The sequence below is a fragment of the Aythya fuligula genome, chromosome 3 (genome assembly GCF_009819795.1).
Source record: "Aythya fuligula isolate bAytFul2 chromosome 3, bAytFul2.pri, whole genome shotgun sequence".
Classification (NCBI taxonomy): domain Eukaryota; kingdom Metazoa; phylum Chordata; class Aves; order Anseriformes; family Anatidae; genus Aythya; species Aythya fuligula.
The window spans coordinates 94,167,752-94,186,105 of record NC_045561.1 but is presented as its reverse complement, the minus strand read 5'-3'; the positions used below and the strand labels follow the sequence as shown (position 1 = coordinate 94,186,105).

Here is an 18,354-nt window from a genome sequence, read left to right as displayed (position 1 = left end):
ATGGCGCCGCTACAAGAGGCCCGAGATGGCGGCCGCCAGGGGCTGCGGACCATGGCGGAGGGGGCGAGCGCGGCGGGGAGGAGGAGGAAGATGGGGACGAAGAGGGTGATGGAGCTGAAGGAGCGCCTGGGCCGCGCGGAGCAGCCCGCGGAGGTAGCGGGGGGCCGGTGGGGGTCCCCCCGGGTGGCCTCGAGGCTTCGTCCCCGGCTTGGGGCGCCTGGAGGGGGCGATGTGCATCAGGTCCCTTTGGCACCATGAGGTCGGTGTATGGCCGGGCTCTGGCTGCGTGGTGTTTTAAATAGGAGCCTGAGGGGTCCTGTGTAGGATGAGGTGACAAAAATCTGTGTCTTAAAGGTAGATATAACACTGTGCACCAAACCAGCTGATGGATGGTGCTGGGTGTTACGTGTCTTGTCCTGGCCAGAAGCTCAAAGCTGAGGTGCTGAGCTCCAGAAGAGGTTTTTATAGTGGAAAAGGTGTTCCTGCTGTGCTGCAGTGGTGCAGGAAGGGCACCGCATCCTGTGCTTTGATTCCTGGTAGGAGAAGAACTAAGCTACGCTTATCTGAAATAAATGAAGCAACCTGTAGGAGAGCAGGGCTCTCCTCGGGAGCTGCAAGAAGTAGATAAGGAGGGCTTGAAACAAGAAAACATCCTCTGTGAGGTGGGGCAGAGCAGCCGAAGGAGGCTGAACCTGGCACTCGAAGGTACCAAGGTGCAGGGAAGGAGATGTGCAGGAGGGAAGGCACTTTGCTCCAGCAAAGAAAGAAGCCCCAAATTTGACATACTGTTTGCTAATGAATCGTGTTTGACCAACAAAAATATATTTTAAAGGGCTTTTTTTTTTTTTTTTTTTTTTTTTTGAGGGGCTGAATTCATCTTGAAAGTACAGAACATGCTTAGTGTGGTAGATTTCCTGAAGCGTTATAACTTGATGCAAGTTTGTGGAAGTGTTTGCAAACAGAGGGCTGGTATATCATTTAACTTGCTTTGTACTTTGTGGTTAATAAAACTTAAAAAGCATCATTACTACATTCATATTTATTGTGTGCTTTCTAAGTGTGTGCTTATACATGTGCAAGAAATACCGATTTTCTTACCCACTAATGGTTTGTCTTCATCTGCTGGTGCTGTAGGCTTTATCTGTGCAAAATACAAATACCAGAGTGCAGGTACTTCTTGAGGTGCTATACCTTGCAGTTCAGTAAAACTAAAATTTCTGGTGTTCTATAAGTGGTCAAATTTTACTCTATCTCTTTTACTCTTTTTAATCTTTTAATACTAGTGTTTGGTGATTATATGCTATTATGAACAGGAGATTGAAAAGGAAAAGAAAACAACAACAACATCTCTGGAATTGTTTCTAAGTGCTCCCAAAGCATTAAACTTAAAAACACATTAATCCAAGGAGAAAAGCACGTCTAGTCCTGGCAGGTTTGCCTCTGTTAAAGAAGGAGATGCCCTACGTTTGTAACATAACCAAAAGCAGGTGCTGCACAAAGTAGGTCTAATGGTGGTGCTGTAGCACTTCCACTGTTCCTGGTAAAGCTGTGTCTAGTGAAATAGAAACAGTTATGGGTAAGGAGTGGAAGGGAAGGGAGAAACTGATAACTAGAAATTGGCAGTCATGAAATGCACTACTAATACAAGATAAACCTAGTGTTGGAAAACATGTAGTTATGTTTAAAGGCAAAGAGAGGCTTCAAGGATGTGCAGAAAGAATAATAAATCCTTATTATTGATACATATGTCAGTAAGTGTTTGTGTTGTCAAATATTTCTGCTCTATAGTTGAGAATAAACTTTGTCTAATTGTGTCACATTTTTTAATAACCACTGGATACTTTGATAGGCACCAGGGAAAAGATACAGAACATAAATTGTTCATATCAAAAGCTTCTTAATATGCAGGGTTTAATAGCTACCTGGTGAGTTTTCAGAGAACTGACCGAAATTAACAGAACTGATGATTTAGAAGTTGAATGATCCTCAAGATACTAGGGAAGTTCAGCAGCTCTGGAAAAAAGGTTACCATGAAATGAAATGAGCCCTGTCCCTGAAGTCCATGAAGCGCTGCAATGAGCAGCTGCAAAATCTTGCATGTAAGATGTAACTGGTGTAGAAATAAAGGATGGTACCATGAGCCAGTGCACTCAATGAGACTTCATGTAGATATGTACTGCTAAATTTAGCTTGAATTTATCTTAAATTATATTCAGCTGACACTAGCTGTCATAAATATACATAAGTCTCTTAAGGAATTTGACTTGCTGCTGTATGATGCTGATTACAGCAGCAATGTTACGGGCCTGATGTAACATCTACAAAATGGATTGAAATTACAGTCAGCAAAAATAAGTGACAATCCTTATCAGAAAGCAATGCTGTTTATTTTTTGGGGAGGGTGGGAATAGGAGGGGGAGCAATTATCCATCTCATCTTGACATGGTGTTACTCAAATCTTTCTTAATTTAGAAGACAGCAAGCAGTGCGGGGAGATGTCACAAGTACCAAAGTAATTTGTGTCAGATGAAGAGGACTCTTCTAGAAAAGGCAGCCTTGGTCATGTGCTAGGCTACATTCATTTGAGCGGCCTGCGTTTCAGCATGGCTCAGTGGAAAGTCACAGCTAGGAGCTGTGAATATAGGTCACTCAGGATAGGAGCCTGTATTTTGGAAAGCATTGACTCAGAAAATGATTTGGAGCTCTGGTGTATTACCAGTTGAGCATGAAATTGCAGTACAAGGCAGTGGCTTATGGAATAACTGCTATCTCCGGGTAGCTTAGCAGGGTTGTGTTATTACAGCGATGTAGTATTAGAGGGGCAATTACAGGAATATTATGTCCTGTTCTGGGGGCTGTTCTTAAAAACAAGGCTGCCGAGCAGGGAAGATTTTAGGACAGCAGCAGAACAGCCACAGCTCTGGCCAGCGTAACTTACCGAGGCTCAAGAACTTTGTCTGGTTGGCCCTAAAAAAAGACCAAGAGGTAATGTGTGATTAGTGTTTATATTTGAGGGTTGCATAAGATGTTTGAGAGAGGACTCCCTTTAGTTAGCAGGAAGAGATGATGAGATTCAGTGGCTGAAAACAAAATCAGACATTTTAAAGGAAACTTTTTAAAGTGAGGGCAACTGAGCATAGCAGTGACTCACTTAGGGTTGTGTTAGACTTTTTAAAAGTGCTGTCTTCAAAGATCTGATGAGGTAGCTAGCTCAGCCAGGAGTTAGGGACCTGGTGGGGTCTCACCACCCAGCTGGGTCCCATCCTGCCTGAGCAAGGGCCCAACTACAGGAGGCGAGGTGATCCCAAGGCTCACGCGGAGAGGCTGGAGCAGCACTGGTGCAATGGGAAGGGACAGACCTGGCACAGCTGGGCCTCTTCTTATCATCCCTCTGCTTTCGGCTTTCACTCTGGAGAGCTGCTTGCTTGCATGCTTCTTGCCTGTTTTTCATTGCTTGGACCCTCTGCTTTCCTTCCTTCCCTTCATCTTATCTTGCTCGTGCTCCTGTTGGCCCTGTGCTTGTGTCTCAGGCTGGTGTGTGTGTGCTTGTCCGTGAGGCTCTGGTTATGCTGCACACGGGGCTGTCTCTCCTTTAGCATCCCCGAGCAGATATGACTGCTGGGCTCACTGCAGGCTGAGCTGTTCCCAGCTTTTGGGAGACGGGGATCACTGCTTTTAACGGGATTGTTAGTGTTTGATCAATGCTTTCTACCTAACGAAACCCTTCTGTTTGTCTTAATTTGCCAAATGGGATACACATTTCAGGAAAGCAAAATGAACAGTGTGGGCTTTGGTTTAAAAATTGAAAGTTTTGTCTTACATTAAAACATGTTGACTGCTCTCAGACATGCTTGTCATCCAGGTACTTTTGTAATTTACCCCCCTGTTTTGAAGTTGCATGAATAGTAATTGCTTGCTTCCTGAACCCATTTTAAAGATTCTTCTGTAATGAACTCAGCTTCATGAACTAACTTGGTCCAAAACCCATCAAATCCTCGTTGTTTCTGTAGCTTGATGAAAGCATCGTTTAGCATTCTTAGTGCAGGACTGTCTCTGGGCTGTGGGATTTATTCCCAGTCTGTTTATACTGCTTGAGTAGCCAGTCATCCTACACGGCAGAGCCCATCCACTTAGCAATGGGCTGATTCCTTCTGATGGCAAAATTAGTTAAATGCCTGGGAATATCACTTTAAAAACAAAATTAACTAATTTGACACTGATAACTTAGTTTCTGATGCTTGTGATTAACACTGTGGTCTTACTAATATTACTTTTTTTTTTTTTTTTTTTTACTTAACTTTGTAAGCATCTTTGCAGCATATTTTCTTCCTGATGGGGATTAGTTTGGGAAAGCCTTCATCTCATAATATGTGTAGTCTATGCCTGTGAAGTGTCTGGAAAAAGTTAAATGTTAAGCTACTACTGCAGGGTGGATGCCTCGCAGGAGAACCACATGCCAGGCATATGGATGGAGCCCACTGTGCACAGTGAGATTTAGGAGGATTCAATTTTTAATATATTATAGGAACAGTGAAATTTAGAACTGTTGCAGAGAGAAGTGACTATTATTAAAGCAATTACTAAAGTTTAAGAAGTTTTGGGGTTGTCGTCCTGCATCCCAGCAGGTTTCTGCCATTGCATTTAGAAGTGGCAATGGTCTGAAAAAAAACAGAAGTATTCCAGGCTTTGTTAGCGCCCTATGAAATGCTGTTACTTTAGTTGCACATTAATTCTGTCAGCTAGATAACATAACTTACATAACTGTAGAAATCTGTCAAAGATGATGCAAACTGTGTGTAGTCAACTGCAAGACTCAGGTGTGCTGCACTCCCGTTGCCAAATAAGTTCATACTCTATTTATAAATGAAACTTTTGTATTATTAAAAACCTCTCAGAGTAAGATAAGCAGTTTCATATTTGAAAAATACTCTTCTGTTTCTATGAAACTCAACGTTTTAATCAAAGATGTATATACTTTGCCCGTGTGAAACAAAGCAGCTGTTCTAGCTTGATTTGGTCTTGTACAAATAGCAGTGAAGGCTTCAAAACCTGACCGTCTTCACAAGCTGAACTCCCATGGGCTTTTTTTTTTTTTTTTTAATTCTTGGCCTTTAGTGGTGCTGCTGGCTGGGAGACCTTGTGGGAAGCTTGCCTTTTTTTTTCTTTTTTTTTCTTTCAGGACGCTGCTTCTGCTTAATTCAGCCTTTGAATCAGTTCTGTGCTGATCGGTCACTGGTACACCAGGAGTGAGGGCATATTTGTAGCCTGAACTGCTGCACTATTGATTTATTGATCTTTAATGTAATCTCTGTAGCAGTAAAGTCAAACCTGTTGGGGTTTCTGCTATTACTGCTGCTAGGGGTATTGCAGAACAAATTTCAAGCATAGCACTTACGTATAGTGAAGGAGGGCTTACGTTTTCCTGGAGTTACTGGATCTTCTTCCTGTCAAGGTTTTTTGGATAAACATGGGAATGAGGATGAGAAAAGCAGGATAGTACTTATGCATATGTTATCTAATTAAAAAAAATAATCTGCTTCCTTTCAGATTCTAAAAGCACTTAAGGTACTACAGGATCTGGATATATCACTGGATATTCTAGTGGTAAGTGACCAATAATACATTACACAGTCGTTCACTATGAAAAGAGTTTAAGGGGTCTGCAATCCCAGAAGCAGTGGGCATTGCTGCATTTGGGAATTAGGACTCTTAGCATGGTTCATTTAGAGCTCTGTATAAGAAGCCATGGAGCCTTCTCCAAAAAGAAGCTGGGCTTAAAACCTAACAAATTCAGCATTGTGACAAGTGTTAGTGGTGAGCAGTGATCTGAACATATAGGGAAAACTCTTACTAAATCTGCTTTCAAATCAGTGCTTAAGATACCCCAAATATGGGTGATCTGTTCTTTGGGCCAGTTGTCTAAATCTTCTGTCTCTTATTAGCTGGTCAAGGTGAGTTTCTTGCATCTAAAGAGCAGCTATCCCAAGTTACAGAGTAAGAATACCTGTGATTTGTATCCTTTGCCAAGGTGCACCCTGTAAAGTTTTATATCTGAAATTCTTAGTGGTTTGGGAAGCTTCGGGTTACTGTGAATAATGTATCCATGTTTTGGGAAGAAGATTTTGTTTTTTTAGATAGTTCTTTGCAGAGCAAGAGAAAAATATGGTAATTGGAATATTTGGCCAGCTTATTTGGGCAAAGGCACTTGCCTGCCTAAAAACAGATGGGCCTCTATTATAATCCACCAATATTTTTACTGAGAAATGAAGTAATCTCATCTCAGCTGTTAGAAACGACAAAGGGCTTCCTCAGATAATTGTTCTCAGCATACTTGCATGTTACAGTGTGACAGACTATGATGGAAGTCTTCAAGTGAGGCAGAGGAAGAGATGCCTTAAAATTGAGGTTTCTGCATATTTTAAAGCACTTCTAGGAACATAAATTTCTCACATGGATAGCTTTAGGAAATCCTCCCACCAGTTTTCTCGCGTGTATTGCAATACACTGAACCTCCAAACCAGTGCTCCTGAATGATACAGAAACTGAATCTCTAAAGCAAAATTATTTTTCTGAAGCTTTAAGGAATTCCCTTCTTAGGCCTGAGCTGAGCCCGGAGGAGTAGTACATGCATAGTTCTTACTCACACTTCACAGGAGTATAATTTCACTGGCTAGTGAGAGCATTAATGGGTTGCTGTTGGCTTCACAAATTCCAGGGTTTGCACACAAAAATGTATCTTAAAAGTGGGGGTTTATGAATTGGAGATACTAATAACAGGATTAAAAAAATTCACCTGTGATATTTATATACCCGCAAAGTCTGCAGGGCAGTTCTACTTCTACAATGTAGAAATCAGAGCAAGATTTGAAGACACAATGATAATGTGAAAATAAATTTTATGGTGGGTGAACAGAACAATGAACACGACATCTTAAACATCAGGGGATTTTTCCTGTGGCTGAGACTTGAGTTTAGTTACATGAACTCTGTTCATCTGGCACCTCTGCCCCATGGTACTTCATGTTGAGGCTTTTAGATTACAATACACTCATCATTTGTGCTCTTTAATATGCTAAACCGTACCTGTATAAATAGAAATATATATAAATTGATTAATTCACTTTAGCAGTATGCATTTTGTGGGCATAAGCATTCAAGCCAAGTGAGGTTTCTGGATTACATACATTTAATGGGGAAAAGTAGCTTCTTTTATGAATTCAGGCTGCACTTTGTTCCCAGCATTTGGTTATAATTATGATTTTCTTTCAGTCTGTTTGTAGACTGAGAACTGTGTTTACTTCTTTAGCTGCTGTAAGACTGCTCAGTCTGCTATGCTAATGCTGCTTGTAGCAGTTTTAGGGAAAGCTTTTCTTGGGATGTTAGTTGTGATTTATTCCGCCCATCTTTCTTGCACCCTTTTCAACAGGAAACTGGCATAGGCAAAACAGTGAACAGCTTTAGGAAACATGCCACTGCTGGGAATGTAGCTAAATCCCTGGTGAAGCGATGGAAAAAGCTTATTCCTCCAGAAAATAAAAGGTAGGTATGGACTCTTTCTACAGGATTAATTGTGGTGTAGCATAACTTAATAAAATACAACTTGGAAATATTAGAATAATACTTGGAATGACAAATATGTGTTATGAAATATAGATGAATGGTAGGAATGAGTCTTTTATAAATTACTAGGAGACAGATCAAAGCAACCAGGGTTGGTCAATTAGCCAGCCAGCACTCAGACTTCACCTGCCTTTTTGACCAGCACAGGTTCTTAGGTACCAGCCGATGTGAGCAGCACTAAGCTGGTGATGGGCAGTGCTCTCCTCCCCTCTAGAGAAGTAGGAAGTTTGCTTTTTTTTTTTTTCTTTCTCAGCAATGTGGCTGTTGTTAAATGAAGCATCTCTTTAGTGATCTGGTTGTGTACAGGACTTCCCTATGGTATTTCTGCAGACTGAAAAGGGTTTTGTGTGTTGGAGCAGGTACACTCGAAGAGATGTGATTCCTTCTCAGGAGTCAGCCTCCACCACTGCCATCAGCAGGCTGACTGTGCTCTGGATGTTTTGCAGCCCTCTTGACAGTGGGAGAAGTTGATCTGAGAAAGCTGAAGCTTCAGATTGACTAAGCAGTGCATGTTAAATTTGAAGCTGTTCCCACAACAGGGAAGTGGCATACCAGAGCACATGGGTAATAACAAAGTATCCAGGCTGATGTTTTGTACTCTTACCAACCACAGAACATGTTTTAAATTCTGCCTCCTAGTTACTTCAAGTACCATCTCTGTATTATAAAACTTGCAAGGAAACTTGTATAAAAGCAGTGGTATCTAAAGCATTTTGAACAAATAGCACTATGTCAAACATGTTTTTCTTACTGATGCTTATGTCCCTACTCTCCATTTGGGTTGCTCTCAATTTCTTGTTGCAGTAGTTAGTGATGCTGGACCAAGAGCGACTTCCCTCAGATTCTGTGCTGATGTGGAAGCAAAATTGGAGTGCCGTTCTGGGTCCTGTAAGAATTATGCCACATGGTGTGATTTAAAGCTTCTGGTTTCACTAATGTAAATAAAAAAGATTGATTCTTCAGGAATGTAGCATCAGATGTAGTGTGGGATGTATTTTTTTCCTTTGTGTTGTAGTGATCACAGAGGAAGAAAAAATGCTGAAAAAGATGAGACAAAATCTTCTGTTTCCAAAGGAACTAAGCCTTCAGAGAAGCCCAAAGCATCTGTATTGGCCTCCAAAAGTTCCAATAGCTCTCCCATTTCGAAGGAGTTGAATAAGCAGCATACTCACAGGGAAAAAAAGCACCGACATACAGGTTCTGAGTCTCAAAAAGAACGTGATAGTAAAGAATGTAGTAGCAGTAGTTCTAAACGTGGCTCCCAGGGTACTGATCCTCAAGCTAAAGAAGGAGACTTGAAAGAGAGAGCCTCCAAGGACAGCAAGGAAGGTTCAGAAAAGAGGTGTTCCTGTGTGGCCAGTAAGGACATATCCCCCACAAACGAAAGGCCTGGTAAGGATGCTCCCAAACAGGAAGATCCTAAGCATGTGAAGAAACCAAAACAAAAACCTGTCACAGGAAGCAAAGCTAAATTACCTAGCGATGAGGAATTTGAGCCCCCTACTATGTCTTTTGAATCTTACCTTAATTATGATCAGGTTACAAAAAAAAGAAAGAGGAAAGCTTGCTCTACAGGTGAACGTCCAAAGAAGTGCAGCGAACAGAAGAGTAGCTCAGTACCACAGAAGACTACAAAACTTCCTCACGCAGATGAGGGAGAAGAGAAGATCCAAAACTGTGAGGATGATCAATCAGAAACGCCCAGTAAAAAGGTAAACCACTGCATGCTTGGAATAATAGCAAATAAACTGCGGGCAAAGGAGTGTTCTGGTGTCTTACTGCCAGCAAAATTAATCTGTGCTTATTTTAAGCAACAAATGTGTGGCTTTGACATAGGCTGCATGGCAATGGCAAATAATTTTAATTGGGGCAAAAAAGGTTATTTACTGCATACTGACAGTTTACAATCAGTTTCTTATGTTTTTTACGATAATTTTGTATGCAGCAGTGGTCTTTGATTGGTATCAGCTAATTGACTTTTTACCTGTAACTTCATTCTTGACCAGCTTGTTTTCTGACTTAGCAGATGCTGGCATAGCACAGCTGTTTTGTTGGAAGCTGTGGTCTGCTCATTACGGTCTGTAGTGGAAATGAACAGACTCTTCTTTCAGTGCATTGAAGTAAACCACATTATTGCATGTAAGGGTAGCTTATATGAATTGTTAAAGTGAAATACCCTAGTCCCTTGAAGTGGCAGAAAGCTTAAGTAGCTCCTTTGAGCTGAGGTAGAGCTAAACGTGCTTACTAATTAGACTCTTTAAATGAAGCCCTTTGTACGCAGGGAATTAGAGGTCTCTTCAAGTCTCTTATCTTTGCTGTGACGTGAAAGCTCCAGGCTTTATTTATTGTGCAAGGTCTGCGATAGGAATGTCTTCTATCCCAAACAGAGGAATATTAACGGAGGGGCTTGTACATGATAGCAGCATCTAGGAACTAGGGAACTGAGGGGAATCTTGGTGAAATGGAGAGGAAAATGTTGGCTGTTCAAGTTGCAAAAAGTTCTTTCAGATACCAAAATGAAGTTTAGGGAGATGCAAGTTTTATAAGTGCCTGGCTTATGACTGGAAGACACCCAAGACTTAATTTAGATACTGTATGCAATGCTGAGCATTTGCAGGAACACTTACCAGGCTCCTGGAATCTTTAAGTCACTTTTTAAGGGGATATCTGGAAGAGTGTATTGCTTATCCAGCATGATGCAGGAGACGAGGTAGAACCAGGTATGAAGCTGTTTCTTGTCTTTCAGGATAACATTTAGCTTGCCTTTAAACATCTAACTCTGGTTTTTGTCATCTTGCAGTTTTGTTTCATTTGCTGCATGCCTCTAACCTCAGTAGTGATTTATCTGAAAGCCTGTTAGCTGAATACATCTGCTTCTTCCTTTAATCCCTATTATGCACTGATTGCAGATACCCCACTAAGTTCCTTTTGTGATGTAGTACTGGCAAGTAGAAGATGAAGGAATATGCTGAAATATGGGAGTAAATCCTAGTTCAGAAATGCAATAGTTTTGGTTATCCTAGGTAATTTTTGGGCTTGCTTAATTTATTTTGTAGTTTATTTTAAGCCTCAGTAAATCTGAATTTTTAACAATGAAGCAATATTTCCTTGACTGTGTGCAGACCAAGGTGGCGTCCCTTCAAGATCTTCTTAATACTCCACTGCCTAAATCTCTGCCAGGCATTTTAATCTCATCTCTCCCCTATGCTGCTGACTTTAAGGGTAAGTAGCATGTGAGGCTGGTAAATGTGAAGCACTGCATGTTTTTACAGCTCTGTCTAGGGTAGTCTTCATCCCATTTCCTAATAAACTATAGTAACTCATCTGTCTGTGGCAAAGAAATGTCTTCACTTGCTCTCCTGTAGAAATCATTTTGAATCTAAAGAGATATAAAGGCTTCCCTCTTACAGCTTGCAAGTAAAGAAGTGCTGTGAAAGGTTTCCACAGATGTAGAGGAGGTGTAGATCCTGTAGTCGTTCTCTGGGCTCCACTTATCTTTATTCCTGTCTAGGCCTTATGTAACTGGAGTAGAAATTGTCACCAGCTGTAGCTTCAGCCTAGAAACTTGCTTGCATTCCTATTCATAGGTGGCACAAAGTGCCAGTGGTTTTCCCTTGCAGCTCCTGTGAGGTTTCAGTAGTTTCACATCTCTGTAGGCTTGAGACATCATTGCTATTGCAGTTTCCCTAGGATAACCCTGTAATGACAGCAGCATTTGGTGGCCTGGTAACTGAGGATATCTAGATCTCAGTACAGCTCATGTAGATCAGAGCATCCCTGTTGCAAGGGGAAGGAAGGCTCAGAGCCCAGTCTAGCTGTGGATCCAACTCGTGTAGATCTGAGGTAATGTAAGGCTGCTATGGGTACATGTAGATTAATTCAATGTTTTGCTTTACATTTGCAATGTACTTGCTGTATTGCACTTGTATGAGGGGACTTCTGTAACAGAGTACCTGTAAGGGATCAAACTCTAGCAGAACAACATTATATAATCTTATATTTCAAGAAGCAAAAATATATTTGTCCTGCCAGGCATGTTCCTCTGAATGTTTAAAGCCCTGTAAAATGTCAGGAGGCAAAGAAACCCTGCCTGATGTTTTGTTTGATTTCCCTAGCGCCTGTTGTGGAAGCACCCCAGCAAGTCAGCGAATCAGTTCAGTTCACGGGACGGAGACAGAACTCTAAAATGCAAGTTTACTCTGGCTCCAAACAAGTCCATCTTTCAAAGATGCTTACACTGTATGAGCAGTGCATCCGTGTGCTTCAAAATAATATTGATTGTGAGTACTTCAAGGGCTTTGTAGCAGGCTGTACTGAAAGACTATTTGATTTCTTTGTTTCTTCCATGCTGGCCTACTAGAAGGTAGTGTTCCTCCCTACAGACAGTGACTCAGAGCTGGTCAAAAGGCATTTATAAAACCAAACTTATGATCATGCTGAAACACAGTTTTGTTTGGAGGCTTACCTTTTTTAAAGCTTCAACTCGTAGTTAAAATATAATGTCCTATAAAGTATAAGCCAAAAATCCTGCTGACTTTTTTTGCCCCTCCAAAGTGTGTGTTCACGTAAACTGGAATGAGTGATCAAGAAATTATTTATTCCTTTTGTGTAGGCAGAGAGGGGAGTGATACAGATCAGTAAAGATGGGGCAATAGCCATTCCAGGATGCTTTCTCCATCCTCAGATATAACTGCCAGTTATGAACTGCTGATTTGTAGCTTCATACCCTGACTTCAGAACATGTGTTCTGTAGGTATTTGCTGAAACTGATGTCTATTTTTATTTTTTAAACTGTTGTTAAGTGGTATTACACTTACCAACAAACAAATGAGCTACTAAAAGTGCTGTCCTCTTTTGTAGCACTGCATGAAGTAGGAGGTGTGCCCTTTGAAATTCTTGAGCCTGTGCTAACACGCTGCACACCAGAGCAGTTGTTTCGAATAGAGGACTGTAACCCGGTAAACTCTGCCTTGCTAAATTCAGGGAACCACAGAGGACTTTAGGCACCTGTTCTTGCTTTCCTTGCACCCCTCTTGATAAAGATTCTAAGTGTTACACTGCTTTTGTGTCTTGTATACCTGTTTCTTTGAATTCAGCTGTCATCAAGCCTCCCTCTCTGTCAGGATGTAAAGCATCTGGGAGGTTATTACTGACGACTAAGTGAAAGCCACTGTGGGTAGAAATGGTGCTATTTCTGAAAACAAGAGAAAACAACAAAGAAACAACATTTGCCAGGCACAGTAAGAACAAATTTAAGCCTGTTTTCAGGCTTAAAAACGGTTGTGGCTGCAAAGCGTACATGAAATCTCACCCCAGGTATTTCTGAGTTTGCATCTGGTAGATTTTTTATCTATAGTGTTAAGACTTCAGCTCCATGATGCATTTGAACACTGATGTTCTGAGTGTGTGGCACTCCCTAGTGCAAGCTGGCCGTTTCTCTGCATGCCTGAAGTTGAGAGCTGGTGTGGCCTGAGCCTGTGCTGAACACACACATCTACCCTGTAAGCGTGGCTCATGAGCTCAAATATAGAGCTCTGCTCTCTGAAGCTACGTGACTTCTAGACTGACGTTGACATCTCTGTGTGGCATTGTATTGCTTCATGGTGGAGGTACCAGCGAGGGCACCTGGTGGGATTTGTTCTGAACCTTCCTCCACGGGGTGATTGGGCTTTGTCGGCAGGCTCAGCCAAGCAGGTAGTCTTGGAAATGTTACTCTTAAATCCTTGATCTTAAAATACCTTGTGTTCAAACCAAGACGTTTACAGAAGTGTCCGACCACTTGTGGAAGAAACACTGCCAGAGGGATTTTAAAAATGAGAGGCTCCTGGAATATGAATCTTGGCGTGAAATGTACTTGAGGCTCTACAATGAGAGGGAGGAGAGACTGAAGACGCTTACAAAAAACATTCTTTCAGCGCAGGCTAAGAAACCAAAAGGTAAAAAAAAAAAAAAGTATGTGAGTAGCCTTTTGGTTTTCAAAACCCAGTCTCTTCTGTTCTTCTTGACACTTACTGTGTGGTGTTTAGTGGTCTGTTTGCACTGATCACTGATGCTGTGTCTCAGGGAGAAGGCATCAAGTAAGGATGCTGTTCCTTTTAACTTACAGGTTGCACACAAAGTGAACATATACATTAATACAGCACATTAATGCATAATCCTTGCAGCATGCTGTACACAAAGGTTACCTTACTGGTTAGAATGAGGGTTCTAGGCAACCACACAGTGCAATTTTAATGACAAATACCAAAAAATACAGATGCAATTGCAAATACCAAAGTTAACGTGAAGGAATGCTGTATGTGACTTGCTGTGGTTCAGTTACTACTTTGCTATCATTCTTGTTTTTTGAACAATTACTTTTTGCAATTTAAACCTAGAAATTGCCACATAACCATCTTCTCAACTGACTTTCAAACATAAGTAAGGAAAAATCACATCCTCTGCTCCTTGCTTCTGTATTAGGCCGGCAAGTAAAAATGGCTTACATGACTACTGCAGCAAAACCACCCAGGAATATTCGCCGAAAACAAGAAATCCATGGGACAGCAGGACCTGTCACCCAGCATCATCCCACGGAGAAGTGCAAGTAAGTGTCCTGTGCTGTGCTGCGTGTTTAATTTGAGATTAAACATCTCTGTCAGTGCTAAAGTTCGCTGGTGAAGTATTTTGCTGTTATAAGTAGCTCTTGGTTTACTCTACTTTTTTTTAAGTAGCTAGAAGCTAAGTTGCCTTTTAAGCCTTGTGTGCTCCCCTGCTGTGTGTGTATTGTCACCACGTGTTTCTCCAAGTGCCAGGGATGAATTCATCTTCCCTGCTAGTGAGCGAGCAGCCACTCTTGTTTTCTTCCAGATCACATTAATGCTGCTTGACATCCTGGGGAGATCCCAGTGTTGATGTTTGGTGTTCATAAACCTGCCTAATAGTTTCACATGTTCTCCTGTTTTCATCAAATCCCCAGTGAGCTGTCCAGAGTGATAGAGCTGACCAGAGTGAATCTCAGCAACTGTTAATACACTGGATTGTGGGCTTCTACTTTGGCAGCTTGAAGGAGTGTCTGGAACAGTCAGTCAGTGGCAGTAGCCAACACTAATCACTGGAGGAACACAGAATTGGGATTCCTCAAATATTTTCTTCGTACAGCACAAACCCAAGGTCTCCTCTTGACAGCTTAATTCAGGGTAGTTCAGCAGCCATGGGAACCGAAGCAGAGATGTGGGATTTGTGCTGTCCTGATGAACTCCTCTTATACCCAAGAGCATGCAACAGGGAGAAAAAACAGCTGTAGCACCAACTTCCACCCCCTTTTCCCTTCTCAACTATGTGGAGAGACTTCTTTATGTTTGTATATCTGTTCTAGTCCAAAAGAAAATCAGCAGTTTGGTTTAAAAGCACCCCATGGATTGATAAGTCTGTGTAGCAGCAGATGGACTGTAAAAACAGTGGAGACTGCTCACACTGCCTGGATGTGGGTGTCTTGTGCTGTGGTCACTTACTTCCATGTGAGGAGCACCGTGCCTTCCCTTCTCCCCATAGCTTGTGGGTGTTCCCTTGTTGGCATAACTGCTCTGCAGCTGCCTGCCTCAAAAATGATCCTTTTGAGGGGGGGAAACTGTTTTAATTGATCTGGGTTACTCTTGAATTAGCAGTTAATGCAGGCTGACAAATATGTAAGTGGAAAGTGACAGGTAGTTGGGGAGTATAAAACTTCAGCTGTTGCAAAGATGATGCAAAACTGACTGACAGTTACTGAAAATGTCAGCAGTCATTGTAAGTAGTTTCTGTCCTCGTGCTGCAGGGCCTGCAGTTGTGCTGAGTAATTCTTCATGTGCCTAAGGCTGAGCTGACCTGGGCTTATGGGAGAGGGGAGAAAACACAAAAACAACAGAAACTTGTGGAAGTGTGTGTATAAATATATATAAATATATTTTTATATATATATAAAATCAAAGCCTGCTGATTTCAGGAACTTGATTTACAGTTTAGCTGTCTACTGTATTGCTCAAGACAGTGGTGGTATGGGGCAGGAATGACAGCCCACATGTTGGAAACCCTTAAAAACAGCTTTTACACTGGAGATGTAAAAGCTTTTTTACAACTGATTTTACAGCTGCACCTTTTAGGTGATCAAATTGCGAAGCTTCTTTCCAGAGTGTTGCTGTTACTGATGCAAAGATGGTCCAACACCAACGCAGTAGCTTAAGGCGCTTCAAGTTGGGCTTCTGCTTTCGGTTACCCTGTGGGAGGTTGTATCTGTTGTGACAGACTAGCCTTCCAGTTTGTGCTTCAGTACAGTAGTTTAAGTGTCCTATCTGTCCTAGTAACTGAATAATGTACTCGAAGACAGCATATTTTTTTTTATGCATCCTAAATTAGGACAAACTGTTGTTGTGTGAAAGGAACTGCAAGGAGGGTTTGCCTTCTCGAGAAACAAAACTTTGTTCAGGCATGATGAGTTAACTTAGCTTCTTTGAACATGTCCTTTGAAAACCTTCTCTCAGCTTTACTGTGTACAGCTGAAATTTTCACTAATGAAGCTGGTCTTACAAGGGCTAAGAAGGTCCTGTGGCACACATGCAGGTCCCTAGCAGGCTGTTTGTTGTTTGCCATGAAGTGCTTTATGTTAACTGGCAGCAGGCCTCAGTGACTGGCTCCAAGGTGTACAAGGCTGCCCAGATTGCTGGGCAGTTAAATGCTGTGTTGATTTAACTGTTCTACACAGAGCTGATGCCTACTGCAACCGTCCCAGTCCTTGTCCTATTACTTGGTGTTTCCAACCTAATATTTAGGGCTAGTTATTGTGCCTTTTCCTGGGCATTTCTAACTTAAAGGAGAAAAACAAAACAGACCTGAAAACTCAAGTGTGAATTTTTCCTAATTTTCTGGCAGAGAGACAATTAGTAGTTCAGCTGTATTCAAATCCAAACAAAAAAATCACAGACCAAACTAGAACACAGGCCAACAGCTTATTAGTCATCATAATAGCTCCATCTGTCGTAAATTCAGATCATTTTACTTTAAAGACAAATAAGAGGTATCATATCTAATGAATGGAAAAATTGTGCAAGAATGGAAATGGACTAGATGACCTCAAGAGGCCCATTTTAACCTGAATTATTCTATAATTTTAAACGTATCACAGTACTGATAAGGAGACAGACTTGTTAAAACACTGTGATAGTTTTTTATCAAAATGTGATGGAGTGAATGGCAGTTCTTCTTTTTAAAAAAAAAAAAAAAAGGGTAATCTCTTTATTTCCTGGTTTTAAAAGAACACAGATTCCAGAAAGCAGAGACAGAAACAATAATTCATCAAATCTGAACCCTACTAGCTACAGTGGAAGCTCTAGCTCAAGTGGAACAACTCAAGATGGAAAGAAGCCTACCAAAAGTAAGTGGAATTTCCTGAGGTTATCAGGATAATTGCTTTAACTTGCTGGTTATCAATGTATACCTAATATTATGCTACTATAACTTTGTCCTTCACATTATGCTGTAATCCTAACTTTTTTTTTTTGTTAAAGAAGTTGCACCAATCATGAGGAAAACTTTAAGAGCACTGAAGAGTAGAGCTGGACGACGATGAAATGAGGATGCGTATTAGAAGCTTATCTGAATATTTGTATATCGTGCTATAGCTAATGGAAGTAACATTAATGTAAACCTTCCCCAATTTACTGTGGATAAAATAGTTATCAAATGTTACAGGAGCAAATGACTTGCAATAAAAAAAAAGCCCTGGAATCCCTTTGTAGTGCTGCTTCCTTCCTCATAAATAAGGAAAACTGAATTGAAATAAGCTCAGTACATGCTAGTGACCAGTCAGTTCGTGTGGGCTTCTAGTGATGCTGTCTTTATCAGTTTGTTGACACATTTGAATGAGCTTTTGATGAAAGCACTTAAACAACCTTAGCAAAATACATCTATGGCTTATCTCTTAGGAGGAGCCACAAGGTATACTTAGATACAACTGCAAAGAGGTTTTAGTGTCTCCAGCACAACAGTGTTTTGGAAACTTGATATTTGTTGCCCTAAAGGTTTCCACAGGGAGCCTTCCATATGTTTCTTTCTGCTAACACCTGGTTTGGTTGGGTTTTAATTTTTCCTCTTCTGGATAAAGACAACCTGTCTTATAAGATGCTCCTGGAACTCTGCTTCTGACCTGGTAGAAGAAACTGCTCAGGATGGTATTTTTTCAGAATGGTATTTTTTTCCTAGTTTCTATGAGACAATGAGCCTGTAAAGGAGAGGTGGGAGGAAACAGTGTTTAATTTGAATTGCTTTTTTAAAGCAGGATTTATAAACTGCTGGGGTAAATAGGGCAGGCCATGACAGTGAGTTAACGAAAAGCCACATGTCATTCAGGAACTCCTGGTTTGGACATTGTACAATAATGAAATACAGACCTCTCAGTGTAAGACCCACTATGGGCGCTAAGACCTTGTGTTGTGAGGTAGTGTTTTTTTTGGGGGGGAAAAAAGCAGAAGGGAGGGAAGCCATCACTGTCATCAGCTTGATGTTACAGCCATCCTGTAGGAATCTCACTGACTTCAGAATAATCCCTTTGAGTCTGGAGATCAGAGAAGATCTGTGTTATGCTCCAATCTGCTACTCTGAGTATGCTATGAAGAGACCTAGCTCACAATCTTGAGGATGGGCCTCTTGCGTTTGAAGTGAAAAGCTGACAGGTGTTTAATAGCTGTCCTTTCAGGAGACGCAGGCTACTGAGGGTTGGTC

The 18,354-nt window shown here is 41.3% G+C and overlaps 1 protein-coding gene across 1 annotated transcript; it reads left to right on the top strand.

Moving 5' to 3' along the window:
* Nucleotides 1-17,290, top strand: LOC116487498 (elongin-A-like). Its single transcript, XM_032184492.1, has 11 exons — nucleotides 1-153; nucleotides 5,548-5,604; nucleotides 7,427-7,539; nucleotides 8,636-9,332; nucleotides 10,743-10,842; nucleotides 11,736-11,900; nucleotides 12,481-12,578; nucleotides 13,376-13,556; nucleotides 14,083-14,206; nucleotides 16,890-17,008; nucleotides 17,142-17,290. Exons 1-11 carry the CDS (start codon nucleotides 1-3, stop codon nucleotides 17,201-17,203), a joined length of 1,869 nt encoding a protein of 622 aa, XP_032040383.1. The 3' UTR covers nucleotides 17,204-17,290.
* The last annotated feature ends 1,064 nt before the right edge of the window (nucleotides 17,291-18,354 follow it).

Excerpts from the sequence above, each read along its gene's own strand:
- LOC116487498 (XM_032184492.1), top strand. The coding sequence starts at position 1 with ATGGCGCCGCTACAAGAGGCCCGAGATGGCGGCCGCCAGGGGCTGCGG. Across the intron at positions 154-5,547 it reads GCGCGGAGCAGCCCGCGGAG|ATTCTAAAAGCACTTAAGGT; the intron begins GTAGCGGGGGGC and ends GCTTCCTTTCAG. Across the intron at positions 11,901-12,480 it reads GCTTCAAAATAATATTGATT|CACTGCATGAAGTAGGAGGT; the intron begins GTGAGTACTTCA and ends CCTCTTTTGTAG.